At 45.5% G+C, this 19,073-nt stretch overlaps 2 protein-coding genes across 10 annotated transcripts in view; one reads left to right on the forward strand and one right to left on the reverse strand.

Annotated features, from left to right (window-relative positions):
* Window positions 1–3,612, forward strand: part of spryd3 (SPRY domain containing 3) — a 94,017-nt gene extending 90,405 nt beyond the window's left edge. For all 4 annotated transcript variants that reach the window (XM_035739139.2, XM_035739143.2, XM_052482436.1 and 1 more), the window contains exon 11: window positions 249–3,612. In XM_035739139.2, the coding sequence (XP_035595032.1) occupies window positions 249–383 (135 nt within the window). In that variant the 3' untranslated portion in view covers window positions 384–3,612. The remainder of the gene's footprint in view (window positions 1–248) is intronic.
* Window positions 3,613–3,673: 61 nt separating this feature from the next.
* LOC118360070 (LIM domain and actin-binding protein 1-like) lies at window positions 3,674–18,902 on the reverse strand. Of its 6 annotated transcripts, none has more exons than XM_052482434.1 (12): window positions 18,651–18,902; window positions 18,162–18,221; window positions 16,955–17,111; window positions 15,929–15,974; window positions 13,966–14,343; window positions 8,787–8,856; window positions 8,143–8,237; window positions 7,566–7,634; window positions 7,435–7,486; window positions 7,191–7,264; window positions 6,953–7,086; window positions 3,674–6,753 (listed from the first exon to the last, which is right to left on the reverse strand). In XM_052482434.1, the coding sequence occupies exons 3-12, from the start codon at window positions 17,074–17,076 to the stop codon at window positions 5,634–5,636; spliced, it is 2,160 nt and encodes a 719-aa protein (XP_052338394.1). In that variant the 5' UTR covers window positions 17,077–17,111; window positions 18,162–18,221; window positions 18,651–18,902; the 3' UTR covers window positions 3,674–5,633. The 6 variants fall into 6 exon arrangements, with proteins under 6 accessions (XP_052338394.1, XP_052338395.1, XP_035595042.1 ...); XM_052482435.1 differs by lacking the exons at window positions 18,162–18,221; window positions 18,651–18,902 and adding exons at window positions 14,958–15,082; window positions 15,509–15,700 and having other exon boundaries at window positions 16,955–17,045; XM_035739149.2 differs by lacking the exon at window positions 18,162–18,221 and having other exon boundaries at window positions 7,191–7,261.
* Window positions 18,903–19,073: the final 171 nt, after the last annotated feature.

The raw sequence follows: 19,073 nt of genomic DNA on the forward strand, positions 1-19,073 counted from the left end.
GTTTTAGCCAATCACATTGAACTTGACTTTTTAAAGGCAATTTACACCTGAGCCGACATTTGCAGCAATCTCCACGAGTACCGTGAAATTGCCTTAAAAAGGTGCATTGCCTGTAGTCCACAATGCTCCTCTGATTGAATCCTGACCTAAGTCTTTATGCATAAGAGGGTCTGCTGAATTACTCAAATGTGAATGTAAACAGTGGTGAATCTGTGTCTTTTTGGCGCCCCCCTGTGGCTGTGTGGCAGGTTTTCTTCACACGGAACGGGAAGCTGATGGGTCGCCGTGAGGTGGTGGTGCCCCCAGGGGGGTTCTACCCCACCGTGGGGATGCTGAGCAGCGGAGAAAAGGTCAAGGTAGACCTGCACCCCCTCAGTGGATGAACCTGACCAGCCTGCATCCTCTTAGTGGATACGATGAGTCCAGAAACCGAACACTGCACCCTGTCATCGCCTGACCAGTGACCACATCAAGCCTTACTGGGGATCAGCGTAGTGAAACTAGGGCAGGGATTCATTCCGTGGCGTTCTATAACTGACTTTTAAAGGTATTTTATGCTTGAGCGTTTACCATTTATTTGATCTCTGCAAACGCCTGGGAAAGTGCTGTTAAAAGGCATATTGTGGGCTGTATAAAATGCTACCCTGTAACACAACTTGAATAGAATCCCAGCCTTAGTCACAACCATCAGGACTCACTGTGGCAAAAATATATATATATACACTGATGCAGTGAAATGTGTTGTTTTACAGCGTCAGCAATAGTAGTTTGGCAAATTAGGGTAAAGTGCCTTGCTCAAGGGAACATAGATTTTTTTTTTTCTCACATTGTTGTCTCGGGTATTCGAGCCAGCGACTCCTAAAACTACCATCAGGACTGACTGTGGCAACAATACCATCAGGACTGACTGTGGCAACAATACCATCAGGATTCACTGTGGCAACAATACCATCAGGATTCACTGTGGCAACAATACCATCAGGATTCACTGTGGCAACAATACCATCAGGATTCACTGTGGCAACAATACCATCAGGATTCACTGTGGCAACAATACCATCAGGATTCACTGTGGCAACAATACCATCAGGATTCACTGTGGCAACAATACCATCAGGATTCACTGTGGCAACAATACCATCAGGATTCACTGTGGCTAAACTAAAGGCTTAGCGTGAGACCGAGTTGTTGGATAATTCTGTGCAATTTGTTGTTTTATCATTTTTCATCAAGCCACATTTTTCCCCCCTGTCAAAGCAAATAGTCAGCCCTGCCTGGTCCTGGGCTCTGAAACAGTGGAGCCCCTAAAATGTCTCTCATGAGGTCTACTGGCACACTTTGTTGATTTCATTTGTCATGGCCCCAAACATAGCAATGCATGTCCAACAGAGTCCGAGAGCCTGCTGGCAGTTCATGTTATAGGCACTAGTCCGTGAGTAGTGCTCTCCTGTGAGCACTGGAAGTTGCTGCTTCCCAAATGGCACCCTATCCTTTATATAGTGCACTACTTTTGACTAGTGCCCAATTTGCCCTGGACATAAAATAATGCACTATATAGGGAATAGGGTGACATTTTGGGACGCCGGTAGATTCTGTGTGTGATTGAGTGAGTAGTACCCTCCCGTGAGTGCTCACTAACCTGCCTCCTGGAGCTCAGCTGAGCTTGATAGGCCCCAGATCTGTTAGTACTTTATAGCCAACTCTTATGGTCATTGTCATGCCAAACACAGATTTGGGGCTGGGCTAGGTGGGAGTAAAAACGATATTCTCCATATCAGATGAATGGCATCCTGGTATCAAGTAACCCCTTATCAAAGACTGGAAATTATGTTAATGTGTGAATATACACGACATGGTATGTGGACAAAAGTATATGGACAGTCGTTGAAATGAGTGGATTTGACCATTTCAGCCAGAACCGTTGCTGACAGGTGTATACAATCGAGCACACAATCGAGCCTGCTTCCAACTTTGTGGCAACAGTTTAGGGAAGGCCCTTTCCTGTTTCAGCATGTCAATGCCCCCGTGCACAAAGCAAGGTCCATACAGAAATGGTTTGTCGAGATCTGTGTGGAAGAACTTGACTGGCCTGCACAGAGCCCTGACCTCAATCCCATCGAACGCCTTTGGGATGAATTGGAACGCATACTGCGAGCCAGGCCTACTCGCCCAACATCATTACCCGACCTCACTAATACTCTTGTGGCTGAATGGAAGCAAGCCCCATCAGCAAAGTTCCCAGAAGAGTGGAGGCCGTTATAGCAGCAAAGGGGGGACCAACTCCATATTAATGCCAATGATTTTAGAATGAGGTGTTCGACGAGCAGGTGTCCATATACTTTTGGCCACGTAGCGTATGTATATATTCTATGTCATATATGTTTGACTGTATAGATTCATAATCTCCTATATATTTTCCTAGATTTCTCTCTACATGGAATTCTATAACTGAAGACATGGGAGAGAGATTGTTGGCTTTTTGTAATAGGGGGGGATGGGTGGTGAGGGTTTAGTTAAAAATCCCAAGCACTTTTTAAGTGTACTCTCTCCACTCCCAGTGTAATTTACAAGCGGTTACTTTTTGCCTAATTATATGTTCCGATTCATTTTTCATGAACATATTTTGGTTGAGGATAATAGATCAACTGCACACAAGATCATCAATATGTCGACAATGTCTTCTGCAACAGTATACTTTTGTCACAAGCACGTTAGAAATGGTTGAGTCGGGTGGTGTCTGTCGTACACAGTAGAACCAGCAGAGTGCGATCAGCATCCTGTTCAGTCCAATCTGAGAGGAATGTTTGTTTGTTGTCCCAAATGGCACCCTATTCCATACATAGTGCACAATTTATTTATTTTTACCAGGGCCCACTGGTCAAAAGTAGTGCGCTATGTAGGGAATAGGGTGCCATTTGGGACTGAGTCTGTCTCAATGTATACAGAGGAAGAGACGGCGCGCTTGTCATTTGTTCATAAGGTTTAAGAGACTTGTTCCGATCTATGCCAAATGTTTAAGGATTCTGATCAATCCACCATATTGCATTTCTATTTGTATGATTTAACTCGCCATGAGATGCTTCTGTGTACATCCCAAATTGCACCTTATTCCCTATATAGCGCACTATTTTCGACCAGAGCACTATAGTCCCTGGTCAAAAGTAGTGCACTATAAAGGGAATAAGGTGCCATTTGGGACATTGTCTGTCACCTGGACGTGCCTCATTCCCTTGATATTGACACAATCCCACACAGCAGCACCTCTGTAGTCACGGTTCAGGCATCATGAAGACCATAGACATGCTTATTCATAGATGACATACAAGCACGAGAAAGAAGGCTGTACTTGTATCTCAATTACGGTTGCAAAATTGTAACTTTCCAATAATTCTCAGGTTTTCCAGAAATCGTGGTTGGAGGATTCTGGATTTCCTGCGTATTCCCTCCTAAACCTTCCGGACAGGATTGATGGGAAACCTGGGAATTTTGGGGAAATTATCAGAATTTGGCAACCAAATGTATTTACCTCAATGTAAATGTTAGCACCTTGCCTACTTCCAGGAAGGCTGTCTTACTAATTAATATATGCATTAAAAGGTAGTTATTTCCATACTACAATTGTTTGACTTTCATTGTTTGATATATACAGTACCAGTCAAAAGTTGACACCTACTCATTCCAGGGTTTTTCTTTATTTCTACTATTTTCTACATTGAAGAATAAAGACTTAAAAACAACACATGTGCAAAAATCATGTAATAACCAAAAAAATGTTAAACAAATCAAAATATTGATCAATATTTTATATTTGAGGTTCTTCAAAGTAGCCACTCTTGGCATTCTCTCAACCAGCTTCATGAGGCAGTCATCTGGAATGCATTTCAATTAACAGGTGTGCCTTGATAAAAGTTCATTTGTGGAATTTATTTCCTTCTTAATGCATTTGAGCCAATCGGTTGTGTTGTGAGTGGTAGGGCTGGTATACAGAAGATAGCCCTATTTGGTTAAAAAAACAAGTCCATATTATGGCAAAAACAGAACAAATAAGCAAAGAGAAATTACAGTTTCTTCAAGTGCAGTTGCAAAAACCATCAAGCCCTATGATGAAACTGGCTCTCATGAGGACCGCCACAGGAATGGAAGACCCAGAGTTACCTCTGCTGCAGAGGATAAGTTAATCAGTTACCATCCTCAAATTGCAGCCCAAGTAAATGCTTCACAGAGTTCAAGTAACAGACGCATCTCAACATCAACTGTTCAGAGGAGACTGTGAATCAGGCCTTCAAGGTCGAATTTCTGCAAAGAAACTACTATTAAAGGACACCAATCAGAATAAGAGACTTGCTTGGGCCAAGAAACACAAGCCATGGACATTAGACTGGTAGAAATCTGTCCTTGGTCTGATAAGTCCTTGAGACGCAGGTCAACGGATGATCTCCGCACGTGTGGTTCCCACGTGAAGCATGGAGGTGCTTTGCTGCTGAGACTGATTTATTTACAATTCAATGCACACTTAAGCAGCATGGCTACCACAGCATTCTGCAGCAATACACCATCCCATCTGGTCTGTGCTTAGTGGGACTATCATTTGTTTTTCCACAGGACAATGACCCAACACACCTCCAGGCTGTGTAAGGGCTATTTGACCAAGAAGGAGAGGGATGCATCATGACCTGGCCTCCGCTATCACTCGACCTCAACCCAATTGAGATGGTTTGGGATGAGTTGGACCGCCGAGTGAAGGAAAAGCAGCCTGCAAGTGCTCAGCATGTGGGAACTCCTTCAAGACTGTTGGAAAAGTATTCCAAGTGAAGCTGGTTGAGAGAAGGCCAAGAGTGTGCAAAGCTGTCATCAAGGTAAAGGGTGGCTACTTTGAAGACTCTGAAATATAAAATATATTTTGATTTAACACTTTTTGGGTTACTACATAATTCCATATGTGTAATTTCATAGTTTGTCTCCTGTTAATCTACAATGTAGTGAAGTCAAAATAAAGAAAAACCCTTGAATGAGTCCGTGTCCAAACTAGAATGAGACTAGAGGTCACAGAATATTTTGTGTGCATCCTTTTTTAAATTCATACAAACAATGATAACAAGCAGAATGAATATGGTGAAAACCGATCCTGTCCTTTCAGCTGAGCTCTCCTGCGGTTCTGATCAAACAATCCACCTTAAAAACATTAATCGGACTCTCTAAATACAGACTCATATGTCTCATTCACTGGGTTCAGTTGGTATCATCAGCATTCGTTTGTTTTTTACTGTGCCATCATCCAGACTAAGGTAGAATGGACAGAAATAAATGACCCACAATAGGTCGTTTCAGATCATGGAATATCTTAAAATTAGCGTTGAATGATACAAACATAAGACTGATCTGTGCTTCAATAAATCTATATTATGGAAAACTAACAATGTAGATATTCTGAGGACTTGATCACTCCAATTGAGGTGATAGTTCAGAGGCACAAATAGAGCTAAGAGAGAGTATAACACCTGACATGGCACCAAACGCAGCCAGACACTGTTCCTTAGTAACAGGGAAATGAAAAGGGGGGAAGAAGTTAACAGTCAGTGTGGTGATAATGGCTGATCGTTTTCATGGCATGATAAACGCCAGTCCAGTCTCTTTCAGTCCTCCTCGTCCTCATCTTCCTCATAGTAGCGGTTCCTCTTAATCATCTCCTCTACAGACACGGCCTCCTCGCCGTTCCAGAAGCCCACATCCTGAGACGTGCGGTTGGTCTTGGACCTCGGCTCAGTCTCCAGAGACGAGGGGGGCGCGGCCATCTCTGACGAGGCAGTCTGGCAGTTTTGAGAAGGTAACCCTTCCCCCTCTTTTCCTGCTCCCTCTTCTTCTCCCTCCAGCTTTTCCTCTTCCTCCCCGTCATTCTTTGCTCCCTGTTCATGGTTTGCTTCTAGTAATTCGTGGTGGTCTTTCAGACGTGCGACTCTCCCCTCCATCCCCTCGTCCTCAGAGCTGGTGTGGATGTCCACGTAGCTGTCGTTAGAAGGCGTGTGGTAGTCGGGTGACAGGCTGTTTGGTTGTTCCTGGTCCTCCATGCCTTGTTCCTCAGGGCTACAGGCCAGTTCAGGCTCCCTGTCCTCAAATGAGCTTCTCTCCAGTGGCTCAGGATTGGCTGTCTGACTGGCAGCAGGAGCGGGAGCATGGGAGGCCATGGCCAATGAGAAGGGTCGGCTACGCTCCTTGAGGGAGGCGCTCCTGCAGAGGGTGGAGCGTATGGTGGGCTCTGGGCTCTGGTCGGTGGAGGCTGAGTCATCCTCTGGGGGCCACTTAGCACGGGATTGTTTCCCAGCGGAGCTCCCGTCTGAGGTGGGACTGTCCCCAGTGTTACCCCCCTCTCCGTCTCCTTCAGTGCGGGGGGGCCAGGAGATCTTCAGCCGACGTGTTTCCACTGGCTTGTCCTTCTCTGCTGAGCTCTGGGCGCGGGTCTCCAGGGAGGCCGTCACCATGTTGACCTTGGCCAGTGGAGACTCCTCTACTGCTGGGCTGACCAACAGCGTGCCAGTAGAGGCGCACTTCTTCAGCTTGTCTTTGGAAAAGGAGGTGGCCTTGGTAGTCAGCTCTGTCCTGGGTTCCTCCCCAGCCCCACTCTCTCCTTTGGTCTCCCACAGCTCCTTGTGAGGGCGCAAGCCGAAGCCCTCGTCGTAGTTGCCCTTGGCCTTGAACAGCTGGCAGAAGTGAGGCTTGCAGTAGACGTGGCTGTGCAGAGAGGCGTAGGTCCCCAGGCTGGCCAGCAGAGGGAGACAAAGACAACATTGAAATATATTTTTCTAATCTTGCCGCATAAACCCTGATCCTTAACTCAAGAGGAACAACACTGTGGACCTAAAGACGATATCAATTCCACTAATAGTGAGATTAACAGATGTTTTAACAAATAAACAATTCCTTGCTGCATGGTGTCTGTCCCATCCTATCCCCTCACCTGAGTTTGGTGTTGCAGTGGGAGCATCTGAAACAGGTGTTGTGGTAGACCTTTTGGTTGGCTACCAGACGCTCTAAAGGGTAGACTGTCTTCTGACATGACACACAACTCTCTCTTGCAGGCAAGCAGAAGCTCTGTACACACACAAAATAGAGGCATTCAAGGCACGTTGGGAGAGTGAATGGTTGGTTTGGCAATTGCTCTGAGACAAATACAGAAAAGGGACTGTTGAATTCACCCTGGAGGTCTTGGGCTGAGCTTGGTCCTTCTGAGTCGGGGGGGATGCAGAGAAGGTGCCGGTACTGGAGCCTGCTGTGGTGAGACTAAAATCAGTAATGGTACACTTTGGACACCAGAGGGAGCTGTTGTGAAAATACTGACCTAAGGTTCACGAGCTGAAATCTATAGAGGAGACATAAATAATGACAGACAAGAATATACTGTAGATCTGGTGAAATGCAGTGGAGCACCAAATCAGTTACCATTGCTCTCTGTGGAAGATGCTTTCCTACTGTTGGGCTCTGAGTCCGGACCCTGAGAGGAGAGGGAGAGGTGGTGATTTAGAGGTGTGTTTCTCTCACACACACACACACACGAGAACACAATCCCTCACCGTGTCCACACTGCCTGGGGGTACATTCTCCTTCTGTTTGCTGCAGAGGTCAGAGTCCAGCTGATCACTCTGCCAGAGAGAGAAAAACAGGGACGTGTTTTAGAGTTGGGATAAGTGGCGCAGCGGTCTAAGGCACTGCATCTCAGTGCTAGAGGCGTCACTACAGACCCTGGTTTGTTTCCAGGTTGTATCACAACCGACCGTGATTGGGAGTCCCATAAGGCGGTGCACAATTGGCCCAGCGTCTTTAGAGTTAGGCCGGGGTAGGCCATCATTGTAAATAAGAATTTGTTAACTGATTTGCCTGGTTAAATGAATAAATCAAATCATAGTAACCCGTAACTGACAGCTTCTGGCCGCGATGGGCCTGAAGTTCTCACTTTGGGGTCAAGTTCCAGCCTGATCCAAGACCACCGCTGCGCTCTCTTTTCTCGAACAGAATGTAAGCTCGCACGACTTCAGGATCGTTATACCTTACGAGGCTAGTCAAGTTCCGTCAGGTTTAAGAACCATGGACTTCTTACATGATCTTCCATGGCAGGCAGGCAGTGAAGCAGAGTAAAGGACAGGTACTCACGCTGACTGAGGAGGATAACACCTCTGTTTTAGACACAGCAGCCTGGTACATGGCCATCCTGTCCCTCAGGGGCATGGACTCTATGCTCCCTGAATCTAGGAGACCCGACAGAGAGAAGCACAGGTTACACACACACACACCTCTCATAAGCTATGGAGACGACAGTACAGGTGATCCATTCAGCACAATGCAGACTGTCTGGGTCATGGGATGCGTCCCAAGTGGCACCCTATTCCCTATATAGTGTACTCTTATTTATTTATTTTTTTACCAGAACCTATGGTATTTGGTCAACAGCAGTGCACTATATAGGGAATTGGATGCTATTTGGGATATGCCCATGGTGTTCGTCAGGCTGCGACGGGAACACAGGGTCACAGGGGGAATAGAAGGGAAAAGCCCTCTTCCCGTAACTATCATTCTTCCTGTAATCAGACATTCTGCTGATCACTGCACTTTAGGAAGGCGCCATCTACAGTCACTGACCCAGTACATTTACAGGAAAGAGGTAGTCTGGACAACTTACGTATGCTTAGTCTGTCTGTACGCCTCTCTAGCCTAGAGAAACAATATGTGCATCCTCGCAGTACATTTGCTTTTAACTCGTGAGTGAGCGAGAGAGCGCTCTGTCAGCGTAATAGTACCTCCAAGTAGCTGATCCATGTTGTCAGTGATGCCTCCGGTCCCTCCAATCCTCACAGGCTCTCTGGACACCTGGAAACACAGAACCAAGCCACGCTATCAGGACGGTATATTCCATTAGGGTAGCCTTTACATTGTAAATTGAGCAGGCTCTGAACATACGGAATAAGGCCAGCAGCACTTGCCTCGTGCTTTGCATACAGAACCACATGATGCTCACGTCGCTGAAACTAAATTTAAGGCAGGGGAGAACCAGGGCCATCCATCAGACAGCTCTGAGCCCAGTGCTCTGACAGTGACGAGTGGTGCGGAGAGATGAGAAGGAAATAGGTGAGAGAGGCGAGGAGGTGGTGTGGCAGCCGGTCAGGGAGTCCGCTGCAGTATCAGCCTGGCTTGTTGTCCAGCCTCCGTCCCAGCTGTCTGCCTCTCGTGCTCAGCCCAGCCCTCCTCTACTCTAATCCCCTTGTGAGCTAGAACCTTAGGGGGAAAAGGCGAGATGGACACCCCAGTCGGTCTTCCTGTCCACAGTCCCACATCCCCAGTCAACACCAGCACCCGACAGGAGACTCACCAGTCACCCTCCTGCCTGACACACAGCACAGCGCATTCTGAACACAGCTGAAGACGAGACCGAGTGGCTGCCTACTTTTCAACTCTCGTTTCAGTGATCAGGCCTTCGGTGAGAGAGGGATTTCGTAGAGCCAAAAGGTCAGTGGTAAAAGCCGAGAGGAGAAGACATGCTGTTCTTGGCACACCTGTAATAGCAGAGACTCAAGTTAAGCCTGGCTTCACCTGGCCTCTACCCGCTCAATGCCAGAACAGCCTATGGTTGAGTCCCAAATGTTGACGTATTGCCTATAATATAGGGCACTACTTTTGACCAGGGCAAAGAGGGCTCTGGTCAAAAGTAGTGCTCTGTGTAGGGAATAGGGTGCCATTTGGAACGCGCCCGGTCTCCTGCCTCCTATCCGTCTGTACCGCTTGTGTCTGTAAGCCACGGGTGTGATCGGTATCAGAGATTAGAGGAGCAGCAGGGTGCCATAAAGCCTTGGTCGGCTGGGACTGCGCCGGGCACAACCTTATAATACACAGACAGACCGAGAGAGATGGGGAGGCAAAGGGTGGATAAAATCCTGAAATACAAGGACGAGACAGAGCAGTGCTGTTCCGGGGGAAAAGTCTATATAGAGTTGTGCATTCGTGGCCGTCTGGATTTTAGATTTGCATTCGCAGAAGGGGGTGATATGTGCTGTTCCATCTTCCAGAGTGGATTAATCTAGGCACTAGACTCCAGACAGAGCCAGGCAGAGGAAGCCAGACCCCAGACAGACCCCAGGCCGAGAGACCTCTCTCTAACGCAGCCGGAGGCCCCTTCCCAAGCGTGACCACTCTTCAGCCTGATCCCTCTCCTCTCAACCCCTCTCCAGACGGTGGTCACAGGTGGTGCCTCAACAATATGGGGGAGCAGGCGGTGGATGTAAACAAACAAACAGCCAGAAGGCAGCTGAGCTTCGATAGGGAGGAACTGATCAGCGGCCCAGACAAAGAGCTCTGACACTAATCCCACTGACAATTAAAACCCCCGTAGACAGACTGAAGTTCCTCCCTAAAGCCTACCGCCTGCCGGCTGGCTGCCTGGGCCCCAGAACAATAACAAGAAACAAGGCCAATTCAAATCAGTGAGTTGTAGGCTAGGCTACATATAGCACAAAACCACCATTGACAAAAACAAAGTCCTTAAAAAGCCCTATTCACTGACAGATCAGTACTTTCATCAACCATAGTGTAGTCTGTGTATATGCTAGCACTCCCATCAAAAGATTCAATTCACAGCATAATGCGCTATAACCTAATACAAACATACTAATCCAACAACAAGCAATGAAAGCAAACCCCAGATAGTCTCTGCTTTATGTTTCAAGGCCGCAATGATGAATAGTGAGCTCAAGGAGGTCCGAGGTCGAGGGGTTTGAGACCAAACAAAGAAAAAAAAATATATATATATTTACCTCTCGCAAAGCAACGCAAGGAGCTTCAGGGAGAAGCAGACCAAAGCACGAGTTGAGGAGAGGAGAAAGAAGACTGTTACGCTGGAGCACTCATACCTGTCCTGGAGGAGTTTGGAATATCAACAGCAGCTAACTCAATTGTGTTCATTAGTCTGTAGCTCCACTGGACTGGGCTGCCTGACAGAGCAGAGCAGGGACCACGACTGGACTGGTGCCTCCTTCCTTTCTGTCTCGTCACAGTCACACAGAGAGAGAGGAGCAGAGGGGAGGGGAGTGGGGGGCTAAAGGGGGGGTGAAGTTGGGTCAATTAAGTGCCTCTCCCTCATGATCGTCTCCTCCAGGGAGAGGAGGGGGAGAGAAGGCCTTTTCTTTGATAAATCAGAGAGGACCCGTGGAGGAAGAGCTATCTGAGGAGGCTCAGTTTGCTCATTTCTACTGCAGTCACGTGCAATGCCTGCCCCATGACATCACTGCCCCATGACATCACCGCCCCTGGAAGAGAAGCGGGGAGAGGGGCTAGGCCTACAGGCCAAGGAGCAGGGAGCCAGTCAGGGCTGGACGTGGAGGTGTGGGTCGAGGCCAGGGTGTGGGGGTGTGTGGGGAGAGCCCAGGTCACTTCCTGGCTTTCAGCTGGGAGAGAGAAAGCTGCTAATGTGCTTAAGGAAGGAAGGAAGGAAGGAAGGTTCAACCAGCTGGGGTGTGGCGAGGCAACTCATTAAGCCGCTACAAAACAATCCTCTGATCTGTTGTCCAGGCCATGTTCAAAAACAGACTAGTAAACTAGCTTTAGTAAAAGAATGTGAAGGTCTGAATCTTGATCAACAATCAACCAAAAACGCTACCTCATAAGGAAGTTCCATTGAAAGTCTGGCCTTTCATTTCCAACGCCTAATATTTCATACAAGCCAGGGAAAATAAACAAGATATAGACTATTAGCCTAGAATAAAAAGGATAATTTGCTTCTAAAACGAGTTTACCCACTTTTCTATTATCAAAATGGCTGTTAACCTCCAAAGTGAGTGTGAGGAGGAGGACAGTTTGTTTTGAAACCCCCATCCTACCCTCCTATCTGCCTAAGGGCATGTTTATATCTAGCCCATCTGTAGGAATGTACTGTGAGATGAGAACACTCAGAGCGATGCATGTGACTGGCAGCATGACTAACCCCAGGAGGGCTCTGACCCCTGGAGAACACACAGCACAACATTCTTTACTTCTGGAACAGGAACATTGACGACACACAGACCTGTTGTCTGCTACATCTTCAGAAAAAAAATATTTCAAAACTCTACAATTCATAGGGCTGCTTCACAGGGCCTTTCCTTAGCAAACACATCTAAGTCACGGTCTCTGCCGGGTGATTTGACAAGTCCTAGTCAATCGATCAATAATATAATACTTTTAGCAAAGGTGTTTATCGTTGGTTTGCAATCTGTAGAGACTATGAGAATAGAAATGTTATGAACTTTTGTGAATCACAGCACAGTTGAAAAATATATGGCAAACAGAAATCAAAACTGGATGATGTTCAAAGAGAGATCGGAGGGGTTTAGTGGAGCTGAAGGGTGAGACAACAAAAAACAAACGAGATAACTAAGGTAAAATATACCGTGTCCATAAAATGTATATAGGTTCAGAACTTTTGTGAAATGGCAGTTAGAAATCCAAAATGGATGATGTTCAGAGACAGATGGGAGGGGTTGAGGGGAGCTGAAGGATGGGATTAAAAACAAACCAAAGATAACTATTGTAAAATACCTTGTTTATTCAACTAGGTATGTTTGTCAAATCTATATAGTACGTATAAGCTGGAAGCAGAAGCCTAAGTGTTGTTTTCCCTTAGTTTACTCCAATTAGTGGAGGGGTGTAAATATAATTTACATAAGTATTCAGACCCTTTACTCAGTACTTTGTTGAAGCACCTTTGGCAGCGATTACAGCCTCGAGTCTTCTTGGGTATGACGCTACAAGCTTGGCACACCTCTATTTATATCTCATATATTATTTGGGGAGTTTCTTCCATTCTTCTCTGCAGATCCTCTCAAGCTCTGTCAGATTGGATGGGGAGCGTTGACGCACAGATATTTTCAGGTCTCTCCAGAAATGTTTATCGGGTTCAAGTCTGGGCTCTGGCTGGGTGGCTCAAGGACATTCAGAGACTTGTCCCGAAGCCACACCTGCATTGTCTAGGCTGTGTTCTTAGGGTCGTTATCCTGTTGGAAGGTAAACCTTCACCCCCAGTCTGAGGTCCTGAGTGCTCTGGAGCAGTTTTTTTAAAATCAAGGATCTCTCTGTACTTTGCTCCATTCATCTTTCCCTCAATCCTAACTAGTCTCCCAGTCCCTGCTGCTGAAAAACGTTCTCCACAGCATGATGCTGCCACCACCATGCTTCAACGTAGGGATGGTGCCAGGTTTGCTCAAGATGTAAAGCTTGGCACTCAGGCCAAAGAGTTCGATGCTGCAGAAATGTGTTGGTACCCTTCCCCAGATATTGTAGAAACATCAGGAGGATCATTGGAAACAGGATGCACCTGAGCTCAATATCGAGTCTTGTCGCAAAGGGTCTGAATACTTATGTAAATAAGGTTTTTCAGTTTCATATAAAAACGTGCATGCATTTCTAAAAACCTGTTTTCACTTTGTTAATATGGGGTATTGTGTGTAGATTCAGATTTTAATTTTATTTAATCCATTTTAGAATAAGGCTGTAATGTAGCAAACTGTGGAAAAAGTCAAGGGGTCTGAATACTTTCCGATTGCACTGTATGTATGTTAGTATGTATGCATGTACACTACTGTTCAAAAGTTTGGGGTCACTTAGAAATGTCCTTGTTTTTGAAAGAAAGGCACATTTTTAAGTCACCGTCACAGAGTAGAAGGCCTTACAACACCTGATCAACATGACCACACTGGACTTCTAATACTTAAACAATATACAAGTGTTTCTCCAAAATACATGTGGAAACCACAGATTTGAAGAAGCAAACGACTTTGATAAAAATAAAAGATTAAAGAAACAATGCATTTTGCAGTAGTTCATCAGCTTTGTTCCTGTTTAGCCATTCTCATTTCTTATCATTTATGTGGTGGAAAATGGCAGAAAAATTACATATATCCTATTAAAATATTTAGGGGCGTGTAGCTTGTAAATCAGTAAGTTTGGACTTACTTTGTTCTGAAGGTTCTCTCCTTTCTCGAACATCATCTTGAGGTTGTTGAGGGGTATGTCGGGCTTCTCACTGGGGATGCAAGGCACTTCTGCTGCTCCTCCCTCCTGCCTCTCTCGGTCTCTCTGCTGCTGTCTCCTCTCCATACCTGGTCCTGCCTGGTCCTCTGCGGCTGTGGGACTGGTGTTGGGGTCTGGTGAGAGAGGTGGCTGGGCCTGAGTTGCCTGGGTCTGGTGCTTGGCGTTAGGATCTGAGGGGAGTAAGCGGCGAGTGTGGGGTAGCGTGGCACAAGGTGTGGCTGACTGGACAGGCTGCTCCCAAAGCTTCTTCAACACACTCAGGTTGCAACTGCGGGAAGTCTGTGGCGACGGCTCCGCAGCCTGGAGGAGGGGGTAAAGACCGACAGTCTGTCTGACTAACGGATCATAATCACTGACACATTCCAGAAGCATCCCAACTGGCTGAATCCATAACTTAGATACTTAAGAGACCAGGATTAGTTTTTTGGTTTTGTGTTGTGTAAAAGAGAAACGCTGAGGAATGATATGCGGTAGTAATTACAGGATGAGGGAGGGATACAGATCAGATACCAGTGTTACACCCACATCAATTGTTTCAGGGGACGAGTCTGTCTCCGATTTCTTCCATAGCTACTAATACAGCTACCGTTAGCTTTCAACCTGAGTAGCATCTTCCTACCAGACCTCTCCCTGGTTAACCCAACCTGGTTATGACGACACAGTTTCTCATGCTCATCAAATGACTAGGACCATATGACGAGAACACTCTAAGGGGTTTTTAACACAAGCTTCAATGCTTACTTTCAAGTAAACAACGGATGCATTGTCCTCTGTTTAGACAACCAAAACAGTAAGATAAGTGGAGCTAAAAGTTTCACAGCCATTCAAATGAATGAGAAATAAGGACCTTAACAATTCATAGTTTTCCTTTCACTACCGTCTGTCTCCTTTTGTCAAAGAAAAATAGTAAAAACCTTGGAAAGCCCGGTAACCTGGAGATCCAGTTGGCTCTGTGTCTGTTGGGTGGAAATGATAAAAGCTCTCCCAGATGTGAGCTTTGAGAAAAGATCTGCATGAAGGAGCTAGCTTGCCCACCCCTCTATGCCAGGAGAGAGTGTGAGAGAAACACAGAGAGGGAAGGAGGGAGAGAAATAGAGTAACAGTGGAAGAGAGAGGGGAGAACATAGAAAGGAGAGGAGGAGGATGAGTAAGAGAGAGAGAGAAAAAAACAGAAAAGGTCAATTGAAAGAAGGGGAAAATCCCAAAAACGAGAGAGCAGGAAATTGTCATATTTTGGAGAAATGAACCATTTTGAGGATAGAGACCAGCAGCATGCCCCCCCCCCACACACACACACAAACTGTGAAGGCGAACAGATTTTCTTATGTTAAGTTCTCCTGCTAACAGTGACGATGTACATAATTGTAGCAACAACAACAAAAAATCCCACTAAATGCCTTGAAAGCCTTGCTCAAAATACAATACAACAGCTGACAGTCGACTTATTCCAGACTCAGACACATACCTGGGATTGAAAAAGCTTAATGAAAATAACTCAATTCCCTGCTGTCTGTTTATATCCCCTCAGGTGACATTCCCGGGCCCAGCCAACAGACCTCCAGGAAGTGTGTCTGTATTGCCCAGGTGGGATCTGGCATTACATTGTAGTCCTTCATGCCTGTGAAGTGCGTGACCACCCAGTGTTAATTGATCAGGTCTGTAACAGAAGCGAGGAAGTGATGCGAGGTACTGGGAGCAACAGAGGTTATCTACCTTCAGATTAAACGTCTCGGAAGACGGATTAAAGCTTTACTACTGTATCCTCCAAGTGCAATATGTGGACAGGCATGACTGTGCGTGTTTAGGCCTGAGAGAGAAATAGGTTCATCCCAATGTCTCTAGCTTTATTAGATATTAGACTCTTCAACCTTGACTGGGTACTTACGGCTTTCTTCCTCTCCAGGTTGGCTTCCTCTGCAGCCAGTTGGTACCTTGGAAGAGGATGGAGGGGGTTGTGAGGATAGGGTTGCATAACGGATCAATTGGATCTCAGAAATGTCTGTCTGTATCATTGCTTAGCCAGTGCTGTTTCCACATTTGGCTAGACAAACTGGTAAAACTCTAGCCTGGTCCCAGATCTGTTTGTGCTCTTGCCTACTCCATGACAATGAGTTGGCATGATAGCACAAGCAGACTGGCACTATTCAATCCAGTTTCAAAATATTGCTCAGCAGACACGGAGAGGACAGAGAGTGGGAGGGAGTGTGTGATCTAATGCTATGGTTCCAAGCAGCAGAACGGACTGGGATGGGAAAAGCTATCAGTGGTCAGTAGGAGAGGGAAAGATAAACTTAACACTGAAGTGAGTATTTGTGTTTCTACCTTGGAACAAGTATGAGGGTATAGGAAGAGAGTGAGAGCAATAGATACAACTGGGTGTCTGTACATGTGAAGCAAGAAGAGAAAGTGAGTAACAGTTAAGGTGAATAGGACCACAGACTGAAGGGGTAACCCAGACACGTGACTGGGGCTACAAAGCTGAAACATAATGGTAGTGAGAGGAAGTCCGGTCTCAGGTAGTGGGAGAGAATGGAACTAGGTGAAACTGGGCCGACATTCTGCTCTCTTTTTTTTAGCTTTCTTTTCCCAAAACTAGAATCTGTTTAGAACACTGTGCCCTACGTTTTATAGACTTGACACTTTGCCAACTTTTTGGGGGGGGTAAATTGCGTTGTTTAGAAGGAGTGCAAGGTTCAATTGAGTTTGTGCACATTTCAGAAAGGAGGCGTAACCTAACAGAAATATGCAAAGACATACTACAACGCGCGGATAGGATCTCGCTCGCGCATGGCTTGGTCCGACTTCTTGTTTATTCTGCCCACTATCCGTAATTTGCTCCCACTGTAAACGACACATATGAACTATCTTGAGTTATTTATAAATATATTTAATACTACTGTACCCCACTTACTTCGAGAAGCGCTCAGCGATGGCATTGTTCTTTCCTCTGGTGCCAACTATGGACAATTCCGCAGCTGTGACTCTGAGGGACTGGGAGGCCCACTGTCTGCGACTGAACGGAGCAACGGTCATCTCGGTTGTTCTCGGGAAAAGACTGCTCTGGCTGGCTGAAAAGGAAGAAAAATATATAGTATATTACATTTACCTCACAAATAACGGAACAAAAATAAGATTCTACCCTAGACAATCATACTCCTATCTCAGCGTATGGTGTGTGTAAGCCATAGGTCTATGGTATGAGTAGTCTGCAGTGAGCGACAGTAGGCCACTATTGTGTAAAATGACACATGGTTCCTGTGGATGAATAAATCAGCAAGGAGTAAGGCACTAGCCAGCACACAGCAGCTACTCATCCAACTCAGGCCTCTCATTGAGTCACTGAACTCATGAACTTAAAGACCCCAAGCTACTATTCACTGCACACACAGGCCTTGCCTGGTCATCTTTCTCAGTGTCATACAGAGACAGTGAAGTGTCCACTTGTTTCCTGGGACGTCACACAGACTTTCTGTCTGGAAACCAGGGCAAGCAGATTACATGCATTCACTCTCAGCCTTACTGTTCTACAGTATGCACGTTCATTTCAACTGTCATTTCAGAATTACACATGGTTCACAGTACAAAAACAATTAGCCAATGTGGAGGATGTTGAGGATTCTAGTTAGGAAATAGCCTCTGGGGTTCCGAGCTAACATGTACTGTACTGTCAAACTAGCCTATTGGTTTAGATGTCCTTTTTTAACAGATATGGTAAGACAGGACAGGTAGACCTAGACTATACTTTTCCTTGGTAATGAGACACCTTGCACACATCCACCAACAGCAGATACACCACCGTTATTATGAATAACAATAATAGTGAAGTCCCCATTTAGCAGGTTGGCATTAATCCAAATATGCTGCTCTGGAATATAGGCATTAAAGGCTCAGTGCAGTCAAAAAAACATGGTTTCCTGTGTTTTATATAAAGTATATTTCCAAACTCTGAAGTTGGAATAATATGGTGAAAATTATAGTTAATGCCCTTTTAGTGTACGAGCTATTTGAAAAGACCCTGAAATTTCAGCCTGTTTTGGTGGGATGGAGTTTTGGCCTACCTGGTGACATCACCAGGCAGTAAATTAGTTAATAGACCAATAAGAAAGAAAGTTTCAAACCTCTCTGCCAATAACAGCTAGTTCAGTTTTCCCTCCCACTCAAACCACTTCCAGACAGTCCTAGACAAATTATTTGCAAATACGTTATTTGTTTCTTTTAGACCATTTTAATTGAAAATAATCACAGTAAGGTACTTAATTATTACCCATAAATTATTTGATATTTAGATAAAAACAGCTGCATTGGACCTTTAACACTTCTCTATTTCTTTGTCCACTGATCAAACACCACACACATCAAATCAAAATATCACCTCAGACAACACATTTTGGAAATTGCCAGCAGCATATGACTGACTACAATCAAATATTTAACTAATAGGAAATTACTTGAGCACAGAGAGCAAAATACCAAGTTGGATGCCAAATCCAACTTTCAAATCAGTATTTCCAGAAAGATGTCTAAGTACTAGGATAAGCCTTTCTACACAAAACATTTTTTTTAATCATCACCTCTACCCCCATAGAAAGCTCAGGCATGTTACATACCTTCAAGTTTTTCTTATCACTCCTCTCTTATTTCTTGATGCTTGTTTCAACCTCTTTTCCTTCTCCTCAGTAACACTTTGCTGTCTGGCACTGCTGTGTGCTGTGCTCATGGAAGTATGTGTGCTTAGGAAAATGGGAGTGGGCAAATCAACACCAGGAGACTCTTTCCAACCAATAACATAGCAGCATTTACTTCCACCTGGCAGGTACTGTACAAGCTGCCCTTCCCATCCAAACCACTGTGTTCCCCAGAGTGAATCTGAAAGCAAAAAAAGGTGGGTACATACAGTATAGACTACACCTCCTTACAGTATGACACATGAGGAAGCATCCCACTCAATTCCTGGAAGTGAAGCAAACTCTACCTCCCTTCTCATGAGGTCAAAGGCTGAGAGGATGTGAGTCATTCACAATCCAGACAAA

Source organism: Oncorhynchus keta, chromosome 27 (assembly GCF_023373465.1).
Source record: "Oncorhynchus keta strain PuntledgeMale-10-30-2019 chromosome 27, Oket_V2, whole genome shotgun sequence".
Lineage (NCBI taxonomy): Eukaryota > Metazoa > Chordata > Actinopteri > Salmoniformes > Salmonidae > Oncorhynchus > Oncorhynchus keta.